This window comes from Trypanosoma conorhini (genome assembly GCF_003719485.1).
Source record: "Trypanosoma conorhini strain 025E chromosome Unknown Tco_14.4_contig_00386, whole genome shotgun sequence".
NCBI classification, from domain to species: domain Eukaryota; phylum Euglenozoa; class Kinetoplastea; order Trypanosomatida; family Trypanosomatidae; genus Trypanosoma; species Trypanosoma conorhini.
This window is the reverse complement of record NW_021704476.1, coordinates 1-17,938: the sequence shown is the minus strand read 5'-3', so window position 1 is coordinate 17,938 and position 17,938 is coordinate 1. Positions and strand designations below refer to the sequence as shown.

The 17,938-nt window shown below is 53.3% G+C and overlaps 11 protein-coding genes across 11 annotated transcripts, besides 12 other annotated features; all 11 read left to right on the top strand.

The window, feature by feature from the left end:
- Positions 1-31: 31 nt before the first annotated feature.
- Positions 32-55: a microsatellite.
- A 288-nt stretch (positions 56-343) lies between these two features.
- Tco025E_06057 (60S ribosomal protein L22) lies at positions 344-736 on the top strand (the record flags this gene model as incomplete). The annotated part of the gene is made up of 1 exon (XM_029372946.1): positions 344-736. One exon carries the CDS (start codon positions 344-346, stop codon positions 734-736), a length of 393 nt encoding a protein of 130 aa, XP_029226939.1.
- Positions 737-880: 144 nt separating this feature from the next.
- Positions 881-910: a sequence feature (A-rich).
- A 201-nt stretch (positions 911-1,111) lies between these two features.
- Tco025E_06056 (asparaginase) lies at positions 1,112-2,221 on the top strand (the record flags this gene model as incomplete). The annotated part of the gene is made up of 1 exon (XM_029372945.1): positions 1,112-2,221. The coding sequence occupies one exon, from the start codon at positions 1,112-1,114 to the stop codon at positions 2,219-2,221; it is 1,110 nt and encodes a 369-aa protein (XP_029226938.1).
- A 69-nt stretch (positions 2,222-2,290) lies between these two features.
- Positions 2,291-2,313: a microsatellite.
- Positions 2,314-2,591: 278 nt separating this feature from the next.
- Positions 2,592-2,628: a sequence feature (A-rich).
- A 254-nt stretch (positions 2,629-2,882) lies between these two features.
- Positions 2,883-5,252, top strand: Tco025E_06055 (uncharacterized protein; the record flags this gene model as incomplete). The annotated part of the gene is made up of 1 exon (XM_029372944.1): positions 2,883-5,252. The coding sequence occupies one exon, from the start codon at positions 2,883-2,885 to the stop codon at positions 5,250-5,252; it is 2,370 nt and encodes a 789-aa protein (XP_029226937.1).
- An 831-nt stretch (positions 5,253-6,083) lies between these two features.
- Tco025E_06054 (uncharacterized protein) lies at positions 6,084-6,965 on the top strand (the record flags this gene model as incomplete). Its single annotated transcript, XM_029372943.1, has 1 exon — positions 6,084-6,965. One exon carries the CDS (start codon positions 6,084-6,086, stop codon positions 6,963-6,965), a length of 882 nt encoding a protein of 293 aa, XP_029226936.1.
- Positions 6,966-6,982: 17 nt separating this feature from the next.
- Positions 6,983-7,020: a sequence feature (A-rich).
- A 68-nt stretch (positions 7,021-7,088) lies between these two features.
- Positions 7,089-7,122: a microsatellite.
- An 84-nt stretch (positions 7,123-7,206) lies between these two features.
- Positions 7,207-7,234: a microsatellite.
- A 168-nt stretch (positions 7,235-7,402) lies between these two features.
- Positions 7,403-9,427, top strand: Tco025E_06053 (metallo-peptidase, Clan MA(E), Family M3; the record flags this gene model as incomplete). Its single annotated transcript, XM_029372942.1, has 1 exon — positions 7,403-9,427. The coding sequence occupies one exon, from the start codon at positions 7,403-7,405 to the stop codon at positions 9,425-9,427; it is 2,025 nt and encodes a 674-aa protein (XP_029226935.1).
- Positions 9,428-9,512: 85 nt separating this feature from the next.
- Positions 9,513-9,571: a microsatellite.
- Positions 9,572-9,753: 182 nt separating this feature from the next.
- Positions 9,754-9,784: a microsatellite.
- A 131-nt stretch (positions 9,785-9,915) lies between these two features.
- Positions 9,916-10,398, top strand: Tco025E_06052 (uncharacterized protein; the record flags this gene model as incomplete). Its single annotated transcript, XM_029372941.1, has 1 exon — positions 9,916-10,398. One exon carries the CDS (start codon positions 9,916-9,918, stop codon positions 10,396-10,398), a length of 483 nt encoding a protein of 160 aa, XP_029226934.1.
- Positions 10,399-10,445: 47 nt separating this feature from the next.
- Positions 10,446-10,470: a microsatellite.
- A 396-nt stretch (positions 10,471-10,866) lies between these two features.
- Positions 10,867-10,884: a microsatellite.
- Positions 10,885-11,092: 208 nt separating this feature from the next.
- On the top strand, positions 11,093-11,896 carry Tco025E_06051 (putative chaperone DNAJ protein; the record flags this gene model as incomplete). The annotated part of the gene is made up of 1 exon (XM_029372940.1): positions 11,093-11,896. One exon carries the CDS (start codon positions 11,093-11,095, stop codon positions 11,894-11,896), a length of 804 nt encoding a protein of 267 aa, XP_029226933.1.
- A 596-nt stretch (positions 11,897-12,492) lies between these two features.
- Positions 12,493-14,151, top strand: Tco025E_06050 (putative amino acid permease-like protein; the record flags this gene model as incomplete). Its single annotated transcript, XM_029372939.1, has 1 exon — positions 12,493-14,151. The coding sequence occupies one exon, from the start codon at positions 12,493-12,495 to the stop codon at positions 14,149-14,151; it is 1,659 nt and encodes a 552-aa protein (XP_029226932.1).
- A 338-nt stretch (positions 14,152-14,489) lies between these two features.
- Tco025E_06049 (methyltransferase) lies at positions 14,490-15,890 on the top strand (the record flags this gene model as incomplete). Its single annotated transcript, XM_029372938.1, has 1 exon — positions 14,490-15,890. One exon carries the CDS (start codon positions 14,490-14,492, stop codon positions 15,888-15,890), a length of 1,401 nt encoding a protein of 466 aa, XP_029226931.1.
- Positions 15,891-16,158: 268 nt separating this feature from the next.
- Positions 16,159-16,184: a microsatellite.
- Positions 16,185-16,283: 99 nt separating this feature from the next.
- On the top strand, positions 16,284-17,081 carry Tco025E_06048 (uncharacterized protein; the record flags this gene model as incomplete). The annotated part of the gene is made up of 1 exon (XM_029372937.1): positions 16,284-17,081. One exon carries the CDS (start codon positions 16,284-16,286, stop codon positions 17,079-17,081), a length of 798 nt encoding a protein of 265 aa, XP_029226930.1.
- Positions 17,082-17,504: 423 nt separating this feature from the next.
- On the top strand, positions 17,505-17,936 carry Tco025E_06047 (60S ribosomal protein L18; the record flags this gene model as incomplete). Its single annotated transcript, XM_029372936.1, has 1 exon — positions 17,505-17,936. A coding segment is annotated over one exon (432 nt), but the record flags the coding sequence as incomplete, so codon positions are not given.
- Positions 17,937-17,938: the final 2 nt, after the last annotated feature.

The window sequence follows — 17,938 nt, the reverse complement described above, 5'->3', positions numbered from 1 at the left end:
CCTCTTATTTTCTTCTTCTACTTCTCGCGCGCACACACACACACACACACAAACATTCTGAGAGCGAGAGAAAGATTGAGTCACTAACTGCGAACATGGTACACGCGTTACGTGCATACATCTGCTTTTCGTGTTTGCTATTACAAGCTTCCCTTTCTCCCTCTCTCATTTTTTTTCTGGTGCTTTCTCTCAACATTTATATTCCGTTGTCTATTATCTTGCTGTGTTTCTGTTCTTTTTTCTTTTCGCATTTAACCTGACAGGTGGAGCAAAGAGAGTGAGAGTCGAAGAGACCAGCTCAGTCGCGCCCCCCGTACACGATACCTATAGGGGAAAAACAACCATGGTGGCGGTTCGCGCAAAGGTCGGTTCCCGCGGCTACGTCCGCCAGAAGCAGCTGGCGAAGGGGAAGAAGGTGTTCAAGATTGACTGCGCCATTCCCGCCAACGACGGCATCTTCAGCGAGGAGATCCTCAGCAACTTCGAGCAGTACTTCCAGGACAACGTGAAGCTGAACGGGCGCAAAGGTAAACTGACGGAGAAGGTGCGTGTTGGTCTGCGCGACAACGTCCTCACGATTGCGACGACGATGGTCTACCGCAAGAAGTACTTCAAGTACCTCACGAAGAAGTTCCTTAAGAAGAAGGACCTCCGTGACTGGATCCGCATCCTCGCCCGGGGCAAAGACACCTACCAGCTGAAGTACTTCAACATCCAGGACCAGGAAGAGGCGTAAGCGTCGAGAGGCTCGCCAGCAACGGGTCAACATCGGTTGGGGACTCCTGCCATCACTCGCTTCCCTGTTTCACCTTTCTCGGCACCTGTGGAAAGGAGAATACGGGATGTGAAGCCATTGCTTTCCTTCTTTGTCCCGCTCTACTTTTTCCTTTTGTTTTTTTTTCTTTATTTTATCCATATTTTTCCTCGCAATGTGTGAGGGAAGCAAGTTGCGTCTTGCCCTTCCTTTTCCCGCGTTGCTGCCGTGGGAACACCTGCTACGTTTTTTTTTTACTTTTCTTTCGGTTTTTTTTGTCCCTTTCCTCTTGCACGCACACAGACGCACACACATTTGTTTCTTTGTACTGCGTAGTTTCAGATTGCACCGAATAAGATGGTAATGTACGTCTGGGGCCAGGATTCTCTCACGCTGGAGGATTTAAAAAATCCCTTGCTGTCTGAGGAACTGGACGCGGAATGCGAGGATATTCTTTTGATCAATGCCCGCAGTTACGCGGTGTCCGGCACCTCCAGGGAAGAAGAGAGAAGCCTGCGAAGCTTTACCGATATCCTCACTGACCACGAAGATATTCAAAAGACGGGCGTTCCACCACACCAAGTCATGGAACTGGACGTGTTAAAGCACTCAGCCGACCAAACCCACGAAGATTGGCTTCGCATGGCGGTTGTCATCCGGGACAACTACCATAAATACCGCGGGTTTGTCATTCACAACGGAACCGACACTATGGTGGCCACCGCCACCGCCCTCAGTTTCATGCTGGAAAACCTGGGGAAACCTGTCATTTTTACCGGCTCGCGTATTCCAGCAGACCGTCTCTACACCGACCTTAAACGCAACTTAATTGTTGCCCTGCTCTTTGCCAACTGCAGCCAGCTCTGCGAGGTCTGTATCTTGTTCGATGAACGGCTATTCCGGGCAAATCGAACAATCAAGGTTTCCAGGTCAACACTCGCACCATTTGACTCGCCGCATTTTCCCCCGCTGGCGACAATGCATGGAACCGTGAGCCTACATCGACCATTTCTCCGTCCGTTTCCACTGGGTCAATTTCGCGTCATGGAAAATATGAATTCAGTTGTCTTGTGTCTGAAGCTGGGGCCATCTATGCGGAAAGAGTTTTTAATGCGATCCATTGAGCTGACAGAGGCACGCGCCATTGTCATCATCGCGTTTGGTGGGGGAAATGCGCCATCATTCGGCGGTTTCATGAAAAAGATCCTGCGGAAGGCGGTGGAGCGTGACATTGCCGTTTGTATTTGCACGCAGAACTTGTACGGTTCGGTGGACTTGGGCACTTACGCCGCGGGCGACCAACTGCTGGAGGCGGGGGCCATTTCGGCATCTGACATGACCATCGACGCCAGCATCATGAAGCTGAAGTACCTCATAGGGCTTGGGCTTCCCACAAAGGATATAAAAAGGTTTTTTAGCAGCGTCAGCCTGCGCGGTGAAATCACCCCGCCACAGTCGGAATTGTAATATGTGCTCTGTGCTCTCTGGGTGGGGGGGGGTGGAGAGAGTAAGAAGGAGTGGGGCCCTTCTTGCTGCCACGACACACACACCCACACACATGCATGCACGAAAAAAATACAGTATATCTACTTTGATAGATAGCACGATGGGTTTTAGTTTTATTTACTTTATCAGCTTCGTTGGGATAGGTCAGACTGCGTCGGCACTAATAAGAAGGTAGGACGTCGCTCTGCTGCGTACGGGGAGGCAGTAGACGGGAAATAGCAACCCAGGATAAAGACTCCACAGCTTCTCGTTTTAGTTTCTTCTGCGGGTGCACGTGTGCCAGCCCTGCTTTCAAACTGCTTTTACTTCATTGTTGCGCATGTGGAAGCGCTCTTTTTCCTCTTTGGCTTTTTTTTCTTTTTCTTTTTTGCCTGTCACGTTTGGGCGACATTTGACTTTCGCCGAAAATATGCGAAGCGCAACAGGCAGGCAAAAGGCGTCTTTGCCCTTATTTTCGTTGCTGCAGCTGCTGTTGGTGGTTTCGCTCTTCGTCTTGTGCCTGTCGTGACGAAGGGAGTGGGGGGATTTTGTTTGCGCCGCAAGAAGGCCCTAAGGCGACGACGCGCCCCCAATACAGGGACACCAAGTCAAAGCGCGAAGACAATAACAGCAGCAAAAACCGATGGGTGAAGCTCTGCTGACATGCACAGTCTGCGGAGCGTCGAACGTGTTCCCCGGCGCCAACGTGCCGCAGAAGGCGACCATGACGACGTTTTGCAAAAAGTGCGGTGGCGTGACTCTTCAGCGGGTGGTCGGCTCAAATGGACAGGGCGGGCGTCCCAGCGACGCCGAGGATGCGGCGGTGACGCCAGAGCACGGCGGCGGCGCCACCTACCATCAAGTCTCTGGCCCAGACACGGGCGGACTTCTCTGGAGGCGGCTGCAGGACGCATTAGCCAACAACGGCGTCACTATGGCAGAGTTTTTTCGTTGTGGTACATCCACGCAAACACGACTCATGTCCGCGGTGGGATTTAGCGACGCTGAGGTGTCGCGACTTTTGGAGCTTGCGGATGTCCATGCCCCAAGCAAGGCACCCGCGAAGTCGGTGGACCCAGCGCAGAAACCCATCGGCACAACAAGAGCAACAGCAGCTACGGAGGAAACACCAAAGACGGAAACAGTGGCAGGTGAGCAACTGAACAAGCCTGATGCTATTGCAGAGGTGATGCATAGAACTTCTGCGGAAACCCCCGAGAGTTTCGCACAAGGTGAAGGGGCGTTTGTGCAAACTCCGCATCATTCACCACAGACGGAGCCCTCGATGTTGGGCCTCAAGGTTCATGACGATGGCACACTCACTGCCCGTTGCTCTGTATATCCCCATTTGGCCGCGGAATTCTGGTGCTCCATTTGTGGAGTGTTGGTTTCGAGCCGTTGCCACGTGTCTGGAATTCATAAGGATCACCCCTTTATTACCCTTCGACAGGCTGCAGAGGCGCATGTGCGGGATCTCGGTACCTGGTCGGAGCGTTGCCGAAGCCAGCTGAATGTTGCCAATACCATTGTTGCCAACCTGCGACACGGGAAGGAACTTTTAAATGACGCGGCTAAGCGTGAGGAAGCTGCATTAGACATGTACTTCGAAGACATTGTTCGAGGTCTCACCCAATGGTGTCAAGGGCTCAAAACGAGTATACAAATGCAAGTTGATGCCCAGATAAAGAATATTGATTTGACAGTACAACGAACAAGCGCACTTGTAGAATTCTACACTGAGCGACTGAGCATATGTGATCCCTTACTACAGTCTATCCCACTCACGCAACAGGTGGATAAGAAGTCAGAGGAGTGGTCCCTGCGTGTGATGGATCTCGTAAGCCGTCTCAAGATGTCAAGCCACGAACCAATTCCTATGCCACGGCTTACGATACCCGAAGTGAAATCTTTTGCAACCGTGGCAACCTACATGGAATTGCTGAAAGCGGTAAGTGTTCCTACGGGTATTCGGGTGCCAGATGTTTTGGATACAGGGTATCTTAATTTCCCCAACCCATCTGATCTGAGACGCGAGGCATTCATGCTTCAGGTTCCCAAGGACGCCAAAGCACGTGGTCTACTTATCTACAGTGGTCGTACACTGACAAGGTCACAGAATATTACACCCACCCACTCCCTTGTTTGTGCTTCGCGAATATTCTATACCGGCATTACCGCGTGGGAAGTTCACGTTGACCGTATCGGAGCTGGACCGGGTCGCATTCTTGCCGGCGTACTTATGGCAGGAACAGATGGTGAAGGCGTTGTGTGGGATGGGCAACGAATTGTTGGTCCTAACGAGGGGGAGTGTCGTGCGCTTCCGGAGCAGTATCGACTAAAGACAGGCACAACACTTCGGTTTGTGCTTGAGCTTGAGGCGCCGTCGTATTTTCTTATTTGCTACTACGAGGATCAGGTGGTGGCGCGCGTTCCGCTGCCACCGGCGCTGAATGGTTGGATTCCCGCCTTCAGTGTGTTTGGTCCGCAGGATCAAGTGACCGTGGTGCCGACTTCCTCCTCCATGGCAGAGCAGCTGGTGGCGGATGCCAACCCGGAGGAGAACCAAAGCAGGGAGACGGAAATGCAGGCGCGCCTCAGCGAGCAAGAGCATAAAATAAACGCATTGCATCAACAGTTGCTTGCTGTGAACTCGCGAATTGATCAGGACCAGTACGAGAACCTCTTCCACGCCTCCAAACCCCTGCAGGAGAGGCAAAGGGGTGCGCTTAGCGGCGATGGTGATGCCGAACCGTCGCTACAGTTGTCACCTCCTTTTCGTCGCATGTCGCCGCAGTCACCGGGTAATGGGTATCCGCCCGCGAACAGGAAGCCGACAGCAGCGACCGTACATGGTGGTGCAAATGCTGCGGCGCCAACGGCGGAAGTGGCATCTCCGTCGCCCTTGTTGGCGTCGGCCGTGACTTCTGGGCAGCATGATCAGCAAAATGCACGAACAGCGAGCTACAGCCCCGAACTGCGGAATCTTCTCAATTTTGTAGAGTCCATCAAGTAGTTTGACATGAAGATCGCACCTGAATTGTCGCACAAAATTGCGTGTGAGAGAAGGGAAACATTGCCGGTGTCGTTTTCCTATTCTGCCTGCAGCAGTTTTCCCAGAAACGGAACAGCGAGGAAAGGGCAGCGGAAGTGTCTATAGAGCCGACAGAGGAAGGGGGAGCAACAGTGGGTTAGTGATAGAAAGGTGGTTGACGATGGGCTGAGGCGGAGATGGTGAGAGATGCCGCGGGCGAGAGTGGTGCACTCATCATTCTATACCTTTCTGGGAAATGGCTTTCTCTGTCTGTTGCCACTACCGCACTCTTCCCTTCTTGCCGGAGTTTTATCGCAGCTATTTTTAGATTGCCGTGTTTTATCGTCCCCGGGGGTCCTGCGTTCCTCTTTTTTTTTTAATTCTCTGTCTCGCCTCGTCTGCGCCCCAACCATCTAAAAGTGGGGAAAGAGGGGCTTCCGCCGTGCCGCTGTTCTCGTCTTTTTTTTTTGCTTCTCGCCTTTCCTCGTGCGGGCTGTATCTTGTTTTTTTTTCTCTATTTTGTCGTTGCGGCCGTGGACGCCCCCATTCGCGTCCTCCCTGCGCGTGTGGGTCCTGAGAAACACTAAGGGAGGGGCTGGGGAAGAAGCGAGTGGTGAGCGACACGGAGGTGGGGGAAAGCACAGCAAAGGAGGAATACGCGTTAATAGTAAACCTGTTGGCGCCTTCAGAAGGAAGGCGGCGTATTTTGAGCGTAGCGACGGGGCAGGAAGGGGCGGAAAAAAAAACGAAAAGCAAAAACAAAAAGGGGGAGGGGGAGGGGCTAACGGGTGTGTTTCGGGTGCGGCCAGGAGGATGGGAAGTAGCAGTAGCAGGCCTGCCCCACTGGCGGGGGAGAAGAGCGGCGTGGGCGCCACTGCGGGAGCGTCGTCCCTGCAGGAAGCACCAGCGTCGCCTGCGAAGGCGACCAGCGATGAGTTCGCCAACTACCGCGAGTTCCGCGACCAGCTGCTGAGCTTCTCACTGGGGGAGAGTGCGTTTGACTACGCGGAACGCCTCTTTGCGAAGAACCCCTCCAGTCCGGAGGTCATGGCGCTCCTCGCAGAAACCACCGTCTTGTACGACAAGAACAAAAACAAGGTGTTTCGAGATCACTGGTGCGACCGGCTAGACCTTCTGCAGCGCGGCGTGGATGTGAGTCGCAAATGCATCAATGAAAACCCAGAGTATGGCCCGTGCTATCGAACATACGTGTTGTGTGCCACGCGTGAGGCAGAGGCGCTTTACTATGTCAAGAGTTTTATCGGTCTAGGACTGCTGGAGAATTACAAGGCCATCATGAAACGTGGGGAAAAAGGCATGGAGCTGCTCCCCACTGACGCAGACATCCCTAACGCGCTCGGATCCCTCTGTGGTCGCTGTGCGTACAAGTGGTACAGCCCCACACGTCCCTACGGGATATGGTGCGGGGTCCCGGGCTGGAGTGAGATGTGGGCCAGAAGCATCGCGCTTCACAAAAAGGCGGTAGAGAATGATCCGACCAACTTGGAGTATGCGTGCAGGCTTGCACAGGCGTATTACCAAAGTGGAGACCTTCAAAATTCACGTCGCTGGTTTGCTAAGGTCCGGGATGAGATGCCGCCAATGGACTTGAAAGACGAGCGTTGGCAATCACTAGCGCACACAGAGCTGTCCACCGCCTTTGCAAAAACCAGTTGGAACGTTCCTTTTGCGTAGGGGGAAAAAAGCTGTCGTTTTTTTTTTGTTTTCTATTTCATTTTATTTTGTTTTTGTATGCAGGGTGGCGCGAATTTTTTTTTTCCTCCCTTGTTCCCTGTTTTTTCTTTGGTTTTCTCTGCATCTGTCTGTCTCTCTCTGTGTGTGTGTGCTTGTCGGCGCATCTGAAACGAAGCTGTGCAGCTACCTTTCGCATCACAATCGTTTTTTTTTATTTGTTCCGTCGACCTCGCAAACATCTACGCACACACGCACTCACACACACACACGTGCGCGGTCTATCTTTCTCGCACATGTAATGCATCAGGGTGGCTGTCAAAGTGCCCTTTGCACGTTACCGGAGACTTTGGGTGCATTCCGGCCGTTTTACTTCGTTTCTTTATTTTGGAGTTTGCCGGGAAGTCACTTCGCCACAGTCCTCCGTTAGCAAATAGAGGATGCTTCGTCGTGTGCCTTGGGGAGGCATTTGCCTCCGTGCATCTCCCCTCGTTGCTTGGAGGGGGGTGACCGCCCGCTACGCCGCCACGATACCGACCCCCACGTCGCCGGCAAAGAGCGACGACGTGCCAACGGCGGCGCTGGCGGGCGAGATACCGAGCCTGAGCTTCCTCTCCTCCAAGGCGGTGCTGGCGGAGACGGTGGATCAAACCATTGCGGTGTGCGACGCGCTGCTGAATGAAATTCCCAAAGTAACTGGCGCAAAGGAGAAGCATGATCTCATTGACTCAACAAGTAACGTTCTGTGTCTTCTGTTGGACCCGTGTGAGTTTGTGCGGCAAATTCATCCAGACGAAGAGTACAAGAAGTATGCGGCCTACGCCTTTCAAAAGGGATATGAGTATATGAGCAAGGTGAATTCCCGCCGCGACCTGTACGATGTTATCGTTGAATTAGACAGCCCTGAGGGACGTAGGCAGCTTGATGATGAGGAAATCAAAAACGTCGTGCAGTTAAAACGTGACATGGAAAGCAATGGCATTCACCTGCCCGATGCGCTCCGGGACAAGGTGACAGAGATGAACATTGAGAAGGAGGATTTGGCGATGCGCTTCTTGACGGAGCAGGGGTCAAAGAATCCTTTTGCGACGCTCCGTTACCTCCTGCGCTGTCGCTATGAGCTTGCACAGCTTCTTGGCTTTGAGAGCTACGCGGAGCAGCAGCTGCGGGGAACAATGCTGGGGAACCAGCAGCGCGTTTGGCATTTCCTCTGTGGCGTTGCCCATAAGTATCGTCCAGACGCAGAGAAGGAATTAGGACTCATTCAACAGAACGTGGGGGAGGTGCGTAATCGACAGAGCATTACAGACGATACTCGGGCCCGCGTGGCGCATTCGCTGCGCCGCGACGCGGAGCCTGAGAAGGCGGCAGAGTACTTTTCCGTCGCCAATTGCATAAGGGGAATTCAGTGCCTTTGTTCGGAGGTGTTTGGCCTGCGCCTGGAGCAGGTACCGTTTGAGAAGGAGGAAGTGTTTAACCCGGATGCCAAGAAGTTTTTTGTCTACGATGAGGACCGGGCCTTCTTGGGCATTATTGTTCTGGACATGTACGCCAACGAGATGAAGTACTGCCAGGCGGGCCACCTTACTCTGCAGCTGGGCTGCAGGCCCCATCAAGAGGCTCTCGCACGGGTAGGCCTGAAGCTGCCAGAGCGGCAGTACCCAGTTGTGGTTCTAACGTGTAACGTCGGCTCTGTCACCCCGGCGCAGCGGTTCTCCAACGGCCGGTACGATGACGAGTCCACCCTCATGCATCCAAGCGAAGTCACGACGGTCTTTCACGAGTTTGGCCACGCAATGCATACAATTTTTGGGCAAACGAAAGTGCAGAATTTGGCTGGCACCCGTGCTAGCATTGACTTTGTGGAGACCTTTTCGCAGCTCTTTGAGCAATTTTTAACCTCACACGAGTTTTTGCGGTTGTGGGCGCATCGAATCAACACACGGGAGCCCATTTCCTTCGATATGGTGATGAGGCGGAACGCCGCGGCGGACATGTTTAAGCATTTGGACATGCTCGACCAGGTGGTGCTCTCGGCGGTTGACCAGACGCTTCACGGCCCTCAGCCATACACGGTGTACTTTCCCCACGGCCAAAACGGCCACCTTGGCAAACGCACCCTGGGCGACAGTAGCGACTACGGCCGCGGCACGTACAACTTAGCGAAGATTCTCATCGACGTATGCACCCCACTCTCGGTTGTAACACCAACGGAGAGTGGCGTGCTTGGCACCCTGTCGTTCGAGCACCTGTCTGGGTACCCCGCCGGCTACTACGGCTACCTCTACAGTCTCTCCGTTGCCCGACGCATTTGGTCGAAGAAGTTCGAAAAGGACCCTCTTAACCGCACCGCGGGGAGGGAGCTGGTGCAGAAGGTCATGCGGCACGGTGCGGCGTGCGATCCCGTGGAGGTCATTGAGAAGTACTTGGGTGACGAGCTAGACGAAATTGAAATCTGGGCATAAACTTGCAATAGGGCGGCAGTGGTGGCACACGAAGGAGGACAGAGAAACTAAGCGAGTGCGTCCCTCCCTGGGGAGGAAGGAAATGAAAAACAAAAAGGGAATAAGAAAAGAATAACGACAACACCAACTAAAAAAAAAACACAACAGAACAGAGCAGACAAAAGTTGGCGGTGTCGGCGTGTCTCTTCCACGCCGGGAGCAGAAGGGGCACATTTAATACGCAGCAAGTCCACGGATATGCCCAAGAGGAGCAATTGCGCTTCGTATGCGTCCCCGTCGCTCACGTTCTTCTCTGTCCTCTTCCCACTCTTTCTCTAACGCACACGTTTATTTATTTATTTATTTATTTAATTTTTTTCCTTCTCCATCCCTCTCCTGTGCGGTGTCCGCAGTCACACGGGTCAAGAACGTCCTGAGGAGAAGGAAGGGTCTGCGGTGCGAAGTAGACATTTGTGTTAGTGTGTGAGTGGTTGGTTGTAAGGAAAATGATGCGTCGCTCCTTTCTTGCGCTTGCGGCTGCGACACCCACTGCCGCTCCCACGGCGGCGGCGGCGGCGAAGCTCAAGATGCACACCCTGCACAAGATCTTAACGGGTGAGTTGCACTTCAAAAACAAGGTGCCTGTCAAGGAGTGCAACATTGTGCACCAGTTTGGGGACAATTGGCAGTCGGAGCTGTCGGAGTACGCCAAAACCCTTTCTGCGGAGCAGAGGAAAGTTGTCGAGCGACAAGTGGCGCGGGTGAAGCTGACACGTTACACGGTTGCGGAGCTCGCTGCCTACTGCGGTGAGGGCCCCGCGCATCTGGACGAGGTAGCACGCGAGGCGAACATTGAGCAGGGCGTTGCCTTCCTCAGAGAGAAGGGCGTGGAGGAGTTCGACAAGTACGTGGCAGCAGAGGCGGCGAACGCAAACTGGAAGCCGCAGGAGGCGAAGAAGTTTGCTGACGCGGTGAAGGCCAAGGCCAAGTAGGCAGGTGCACGGAACGGAGCATAAGGACACTGACGAAAAGTGAACGAGAAGGAGGGAAGGAAGGAAAGAAGGGAAATAAGACAGTACAAAAAAAAAGAGCATGACATGAAGTTGAGGGCAAAATGAGATGGGCGTGGATGGGGTGAAGCGAGGACCGTTAGTGGAGAGAAGGCAACGCAGATGCGACTATCTCTCTCTCTGTGTGTCAGTGCGTGTGTGTAATATATTATTGCATATATTTCTGCGTGACATCATTGGTGCAGGAGGTGGCAAGAGCTGAAGCCACCCCTACTGTCTTTAGGAAACAATCTGTGTGCGTGTGCGTGCGTGTGGGCATCGCGCAAATGCACACTCGTACTCAAGAAGGAAGTGTATCTACATCAGAATGAACCATGACGGTGCCCAAAGGCAGATGAAAGCGGGTGAGGCCTGCAGTGGCTTGCCCAAAAGTTTTTTTCTCTCCACAACCTCTCTCTCTCTCTCTCTAGTTCTGTTTAACCAGGACAAGAAGAGCAACACCAGTATTTGTCGATAAATTACTAACATACACACAGTAAGTGAAGGAGCACCAGGAGGCTGATCAGCCACTGAGGTTTTGAGCGGACCAGGCGGAGGAGATCTGGCGCGTAGGGAAAAGAAGTAAACATCAGAAAGAAAGACAATTCTAAATAAGGGCGAAACCGCACTGGTGGAGATGTCTCCCAAACGTCCACTCTACGATGTTCTTGGTGTGACGCAGGATGCCGCCGAGGAGGACATAGCGCGTGTGTACCGGCGGCTGGCGCTCCAGTATCATCCGGATCGCAACCCAAACGGGGAGGCAAAGTTTAAGGAGATCGCAAACGCCTACAGCGTGTTGGGTGACTCGGGGAAACGTAGTGTGTATGACGCAACCGGCGTTATTCCCGGCGTTGCGGCGGAGGCAGACAGTGAGGCCACGATGGCGGAGCGCTCCGCGGAAATGAAGAAGCGTGTGCAGATGTTCTACGCCACTTATGCGGGGTCGCCGGAGGAGACGGAGGATGTCGTATCGTGCTACAATAAGTGCAAGGGGAACTTCCGGCGGATGGCGCGGGAGGAGCTTCTCTTTGACAACCAAAAGGAGGACGAAGTTCGGCGGCTGCAGGATCTTGTGCGGAGCCTCGTGGAAGGCGGGCGCCTACAGCCGACGGAGGCCTGGAAGGTGACGAGCTCCGCGGCGGTGCTTAAACAAGTCATGCGGTCCTTGAAGAAGGAGCGCAAAGAGGCCGCCGACGCGCTTGACGCCATGGGCCTTTCCACTGAGAAGGGCGGGGGTGACCTGCACGCGCTACAGTCGCTGATGCGTCGCGATCAGAAGACCGAATGGGGCAACATGATGAGCAGCCTGGAGTCCAAGTACTTGCAGCCGAAGGGGGCCGCAAACGGGGTGGAGGAAACAGGCAAGAAGAAGAAGAAGCGCAAGGCGGAAGCAACAAAAGTCGCCGCAGCATCACCGCATAAAAAAACGCGGAGGTGACACCAAATATAGGCGGGAGAGGACACCCACCCACGCCGATGCGAGTGGGAAGAGGAAAAGTAAAAAAGAAGAAGGGTAACGAAAACATTGGAAGTGCAGGTGGGAGAGCAGCGGAGTAGATGAGTACCATAGATGGCTATGTTCGGCACATGTTATAGAATGCTTTTTTTTTTGTACCGGGAGGAAAGGAGAGGTGCAGAGGTTGTCACAACATGAAATATAAATTGTCCAGGCCCCAACTTTATCCTTTGCGTGTCCGCTTTTGCACAGAAGCAAAACATAAAGTGAAGTTTGTGTGCGTTTGCCGCATGCGCACATGTATACACGCTTCGAGAAGAAGGAGGAGAGCAGTGTCTCTGACGCGGCGTCCCTCCTACTGCTGCTGTCTTCTTCGCCAGAGTATTTGTTGGTTTGGCTTTTGTTTTTCCTTTTTTTTTCCCCCCCTCTGCCCTTTTCATTTCTTCTTGCGCTTTAGAAAACAACAACTAGACGCAACGAGAACCAAAACACAACCCCTACCCCCATAAAAAAAAAACAACAACAACAGCGCCGGAATCATAACCTACATTAGAAGCTACTCTGACGCATTCTGTATAATGCACTCTCACGGCCCGAACGTTAGTCGAGAGCCTTTGCTGCGTGAAAGTATTGGTCGGCAATCGCTGACAAGCCGCATCAGTATTCGGGTCGCACGTAGTCTCTCTGTTATTGGCGTAGCAGAGGAGCCTCGCAACGGTTCCGTGGCTGGGGCAGCTATCAATACCCTCTGCAATGTTGTTGGGGCGGGCGTACTTTCACTGCCGCTTGCCATGTATGAGGCCTCAATCGTTGGGGCGCTTGTGTTGATGCTGTGTACTGCGCTCCTTGCAGGATTTGCGGCTTTCGCCGTTATTGCTGGGTGCGACATGACACAGCGTTTTTCCTTCACGGAGGTTATGGCGTTCACTATATTCCCTCCCATGACGTTTGAGAATTTCTGTGCACAGGAGTCATCTGTGCCTCCTGGGGACCATTTCGAAGTAGAAAAGGGAACCATGGAAATGGAGGGTCTTCGCGGACGTTACACGGAAAGTGAACTCAAGCGTCGCAAACGTCGCCGCATTGTAACCGTACTAGTCGAGGCCATTATATTTCTAGGCAACTACGGAACCCTTATCATTTACTCACGTGTCATTGCGGACTCCATACCCCCTGTGGTGGAAAGTTTTTTGCATGGCTCCGGGGTCGTCGTCACGCGCTTTTTTTGGCTTCTGGTATCTGGCATTGTCTTCTTCTTTTTGAGTTGTGTGCGTAACATGGATGAGCTCAAGTGGACGTCCATGATGGGGTTTCTCACTATATTCTACATTGTTTTAACCGCGGTTGCGCGGTACTTCACAAGTCGTCGGACGCCGCCGTATCCCAAGGTTGATCCAGTGGCTCGCGGTGAAATCAATTGGTACCACGTTGGCACGGGTTTATTCCGCACAATGTCGACGTATGGTGTGGCTTTCGATTACCATTACAATGTACCATATTTTTACAAGGAACTTAGGGATCGCACGCTACCTAATATGATGAAAAGTGTTTATATTGCCTTTCCCATTATTGTTTGCTGTTATATTGCAACCGGCGTGTTTGGATATCTGACATTTGGTGATATCGTGGCTGATGACGCCTCGGGGGGCGATATTGTGCGCATCTACCCCGAGGATGACCCAGTGGTGAATGTTGGGCGCCTTGGACTTTTTTTCCACTTCGCCTGCGTCTATCCCATCCTCTCCGTCGGTGCCCGTCGTGGACTTCACCGACTTATTATGAACGCGCTGATGTGGGCTAGCCAGACAGAGCGTGTTGAGCTGGGAGGACAGCTGGGGGAGGTCAGCTACAGCGGTCAGGAGGGAGTGGCAGGTGATACGAGTGACAGTGTGTTTGGTGTGAACGCTGACAGGGACGTGGGTTCTCCTGAAGACACCACCCGGCTAGCCATCGTCCTCGAGGCGCTTTTTATTGTTAGTACGACGCTCTTGCTCGCTGCCGTAATACCGGGAATTTCGGTGGCGATTAACATCCTCGGTTCCCTATTTGGCACCTTTTTGATGCTAACGGGCCCTGGTTTGATTGCGTGGTTTTTGTTCTCACGCACCCCGTTGGTAGGAACTTCCCCGTACCGTTTTGTCCGCCTCCTCATGGGCCTCTCCGTGTTGCTTATTGTGTCGGGTGTTTTTTTTTCAGTTGTGGGAATAACGTTCCTGATCAAAAAGTACACAACTTAGCGGGTTGTGCTGCCGGTTAAGCTTTTATTCTCTGCAACCGCTGCAGCGGCTGCTGTATCTCGCTATTCCTTCTTCGTTATCTTCTCTCCTGTCTTTTTATTTGCTTTGTTTTAATTGTTGATACTTTCGTAGCGGACTTTCCCCTTTGCCTTTTTTTCCCCGTTTCTGAGAAAAGGAAGGCGTGTGCACACACGTTGTGAACTGGGGTTTAACCTCTCTGGCACACGCACGCACCCACTCACTTCCATTGCTTTTTGTGTTCTCTCTACAGTGCTTGGCCTTCTCGCCTTCCTCCTCCTTTTTTTGTCAAATGTTTCTCCGCCACTTCACTCCCCTCTATGCTTCGTCACATCGTTTTTTTTTTTACTTTCCTTGCTTGTCTGCGGGAGGCGGCCGCATTCCTGCCGCACACTTTCCAGGCAGACGCAAGGCAGAGAAAGGGTGTGCGGTCGAAGGTTGAGAGACATACACAGGAGATGCGGCGCTGGAGTCGATTCGCCGTGGCGGCTGCGCTGCTGTCTGTCTCTCACGCGCACGTCTCCGAGAGAATGACGCGGAACGTGCAGAAGGTCCCCACTCTGCTCATTGACGAGGTGGAGGAGGCGGTGGACGACGCCGAGGACGTCGCTGGGGTTGGGGCTGAAGGTGCGGAAGAATCCGTTGTTGAGATGAGCGAGGTGGAGCTGCAGGCACTGCCCAAAACGTATGGAGGGAAGTTTCTGAAGGAGTCATGCTTGTCGGCGGAAGAAAGACAACAGCTTGCACGAATGATTTTTGAGGCGCATTACGCCTCAGAGGGAGAGGGAAAGGAGGACAGGGCAATGTGGTATCAAAGTGAGTTGGAGGTGCAGTGGCTAGAGGAGTGGGCACTCGGCGGAGGAGAGGGAGAGAAGGACACGGCGCGTCGTGCCGTTAAGAAGGCAGTGCTGCAGCGTGTTGACCTGCATAAACCTCTCGCGTACATTATTGGGCAACAGCCTTTTTACGGATGCGACATTCACTGCTCTCCTCCGCTGCTGTGTCCACGACCGGAGACAGAGATGTGGACCCACTGGTTTGTTCAACAACATCTTGCTCACTCACTGGACGGTGACAAGCCACCTGTGCGTGTACTAGACATGTGCTGTGGCACTGGTTGTGTTGGGATTGCCATCGCCGTGCATGTGCCACGTACAGAGGTTGTGGCGGTGGACGTGATGGATGAGGCCGTGAAGGCCTCTGAGGAGAATGCGAGACGTAATGGGATCCCTTCATCGCGCTATCGTGCGATCAAAAGCGACATGTTTGCGGCCTTTCTTGCGTCGGATGACAACTCCAGTATCGGAAAAGGAGAGGAGAAAATGGGGGGGAAGAGGAGGCCAAAGCTGGCAGATACGCATCTGGGTTCGTTTGACATCCTTGTTTCAAATCCCCCCTACGTGTTGCCGGAGCAGTACGTCCGTCTCCCTCCCGGCATAAAACTTTGGGAATCGAAACTTGCCTTGGTGGGCGATGCCACGCGGGAAAATTGCCAGTACCTCTATTTTCAAGAGCTGTGCGAGTTGGGGGCCGCAATCTTGAAGCCGAAGGCACGCCGTGATGCGGCTCTCGTCAATGCGCCAAATTTCATTCTGGAGGTGGGGCTGCAGGGAGAGCGTGTGGCTTCTCTCATGGAACGAAGCGGGCTGTGGGAGAGCGTGGAGGTGCACCTTGACTACGCACAGCAGCTGCGGTGGATTACCGCCTCCTCTTCCCACTGAGGCACGCGCTCTTTCTGTGTTTGTGTGCTGCTGCTGCGGCGGCGGTTGCGTTGAAGAGAAGGGTCAGTTGCGGAGGTTGTGAGTGAAAGGCAGGAGGCGCCCGTCGGTGTTGCTCTCATTATTATTATTATTTTTTTTTAGCATCCTGCTGCCGTGCCCCTTCTGTATACTTCGCTCTCACCGCCTTCTTGTGGATTTCTGCCAGCGACAACAACAACAAAAAGAGGGGAAGAGGAGCCCAAAGCTCAACAAACACGGAGCGGCGTAATTATTTATTTATTTATTTATTTATTTTTCTTCTTATTTTACAGAAATATCGGCATATCCATAGCTTCTTGGTGCCGTGCGTGGCATTTCTCGTGTTGGGCGCCGGTGGCTGCGTGGCATTGCGTGATGGTCCTCATCGAGTGCAAGCGTCTGCCAAAAGATGAGTACAGCAAGGACTACGACGTATTTTTGATGTCGGTCCCTGCGACCACAAACATAGGTGTGGTGACCGATGCGCTGCAGCGGATGCGTAATACAAGAGTGCGCATCAAGTGGATGACGGCGGCCGCAAAGCAGCTTGCAAAGGACTCCTGTGCAGAGGAGCAGCAGCACCACCTGTTGGGTCCTGTCGCCGACGCCGAGCGGTACATGTCCCTCGAACGCGCAGAAAGTCGGCTGACGTGTGCCCAGGAAGAGTTAGACGCCTTGGTGGACGCATTCAAGGGGGGTGCTATGATCCTCTTCCCGGCCGAGTGCAGTGGAACAGACGCGGTAAAGCGTTTAACAAAAGTGCTGGATGACGACAACGCCACCGATGCGGAGCGCTCCAGGGCGCACCGCCTTCTCAGCATCATTGACGATGGCGCAACCACGGAGGATATCCTGCAGGGTGTGGCGAGCATGTGGTGGAGTGGCAAACAATTGGATCGGGCTGCCGACCTCGCAAAGTACGTGGGCAAGAACGAAAAGACAAAGATTACGGTGAAGCTGACGGCCAAAGATGCCCCCGCGCCTCCGCGAGAGCCTGCTTTGGATGCCAAGGCGCAGTCCGAGCTTATGGCGTATTACTTTAGGAAACAGGAGGAGATGAAAAAGGTGATTGAAGACGAGGACCTCACCTACGGCAACAGCGCCTGGGCCAATCCACAGGGTCTCAAGTCCCAGTTGCATGGCTTCGATTCGGTAAAGTTCAAACCGGGGTAGTACGATGGATGGTTGTATTCCGTTAAAATAGACATGCTCCTCCGCTCTTGCGTTTCCCACTCCTGTGCGAGAGAAGCAGGAGGGAGAGACGGCGGTCCCACGCAATGAACGGACGGATGCGTTGGATGAGGATGTGCTCTACTTTTATTATTATTATTGCAGGAATTATTATTTACATCTCTGTCTGAGAAAGACGTTGCCGTGTGCCGGCTTCCCACGCTAGCAGAATCAACGATGCTGAGATGTACACTAATGCCCCCACTCGTTTGTTCTTCCTAAGGGGGGGGGAGGGGAAATGCTTTTGCTCTTTGTATATTCTCATTTCTTCCTTTTTTTTTTGCTTTGATTTTATTTTAAATACACATATGCAGGCTTTAGCCCCTTTTCCTTGTGCTTCTTTTTTTTTTCAGCTCCGCGGAAGAGATGGGAGTTGACCTCACCGGCGTCCAGAAGAAGAAGCGCGTGGTGCGCCACCACACGTACTCGACGAACCCGTACATCAAGCTTCTCATCAAGCTGTACAAGTTCCTCGCCCAGCGCACCAACTCCGCGTTCAACAAGCTCGTTCACCAGCGCCTGCTGAAGAGCCGCAACAACCGCGCCCCCGTCTCCCTGAGCCGCATTGCCGTCTGCATGAGGCGCAAGTCGGTGTGGCTGGAGAAGGGCAAGAAGGCCCCCATCGCCGTCGTCGTCGGTGACGTGCTTGACGACGTTCGCATGATCCGCATCCCGGCTCTGCGTGTGTGCGCGCTTCGCTTCTCGAAGAGCGCCCGCGAACGCATCACCGGCGCTGGTGGTGAGTGCCTGACGTTTGACCAGCTCGCAATGGTGGCGCCGACCGGAAAGAACACCTTCCT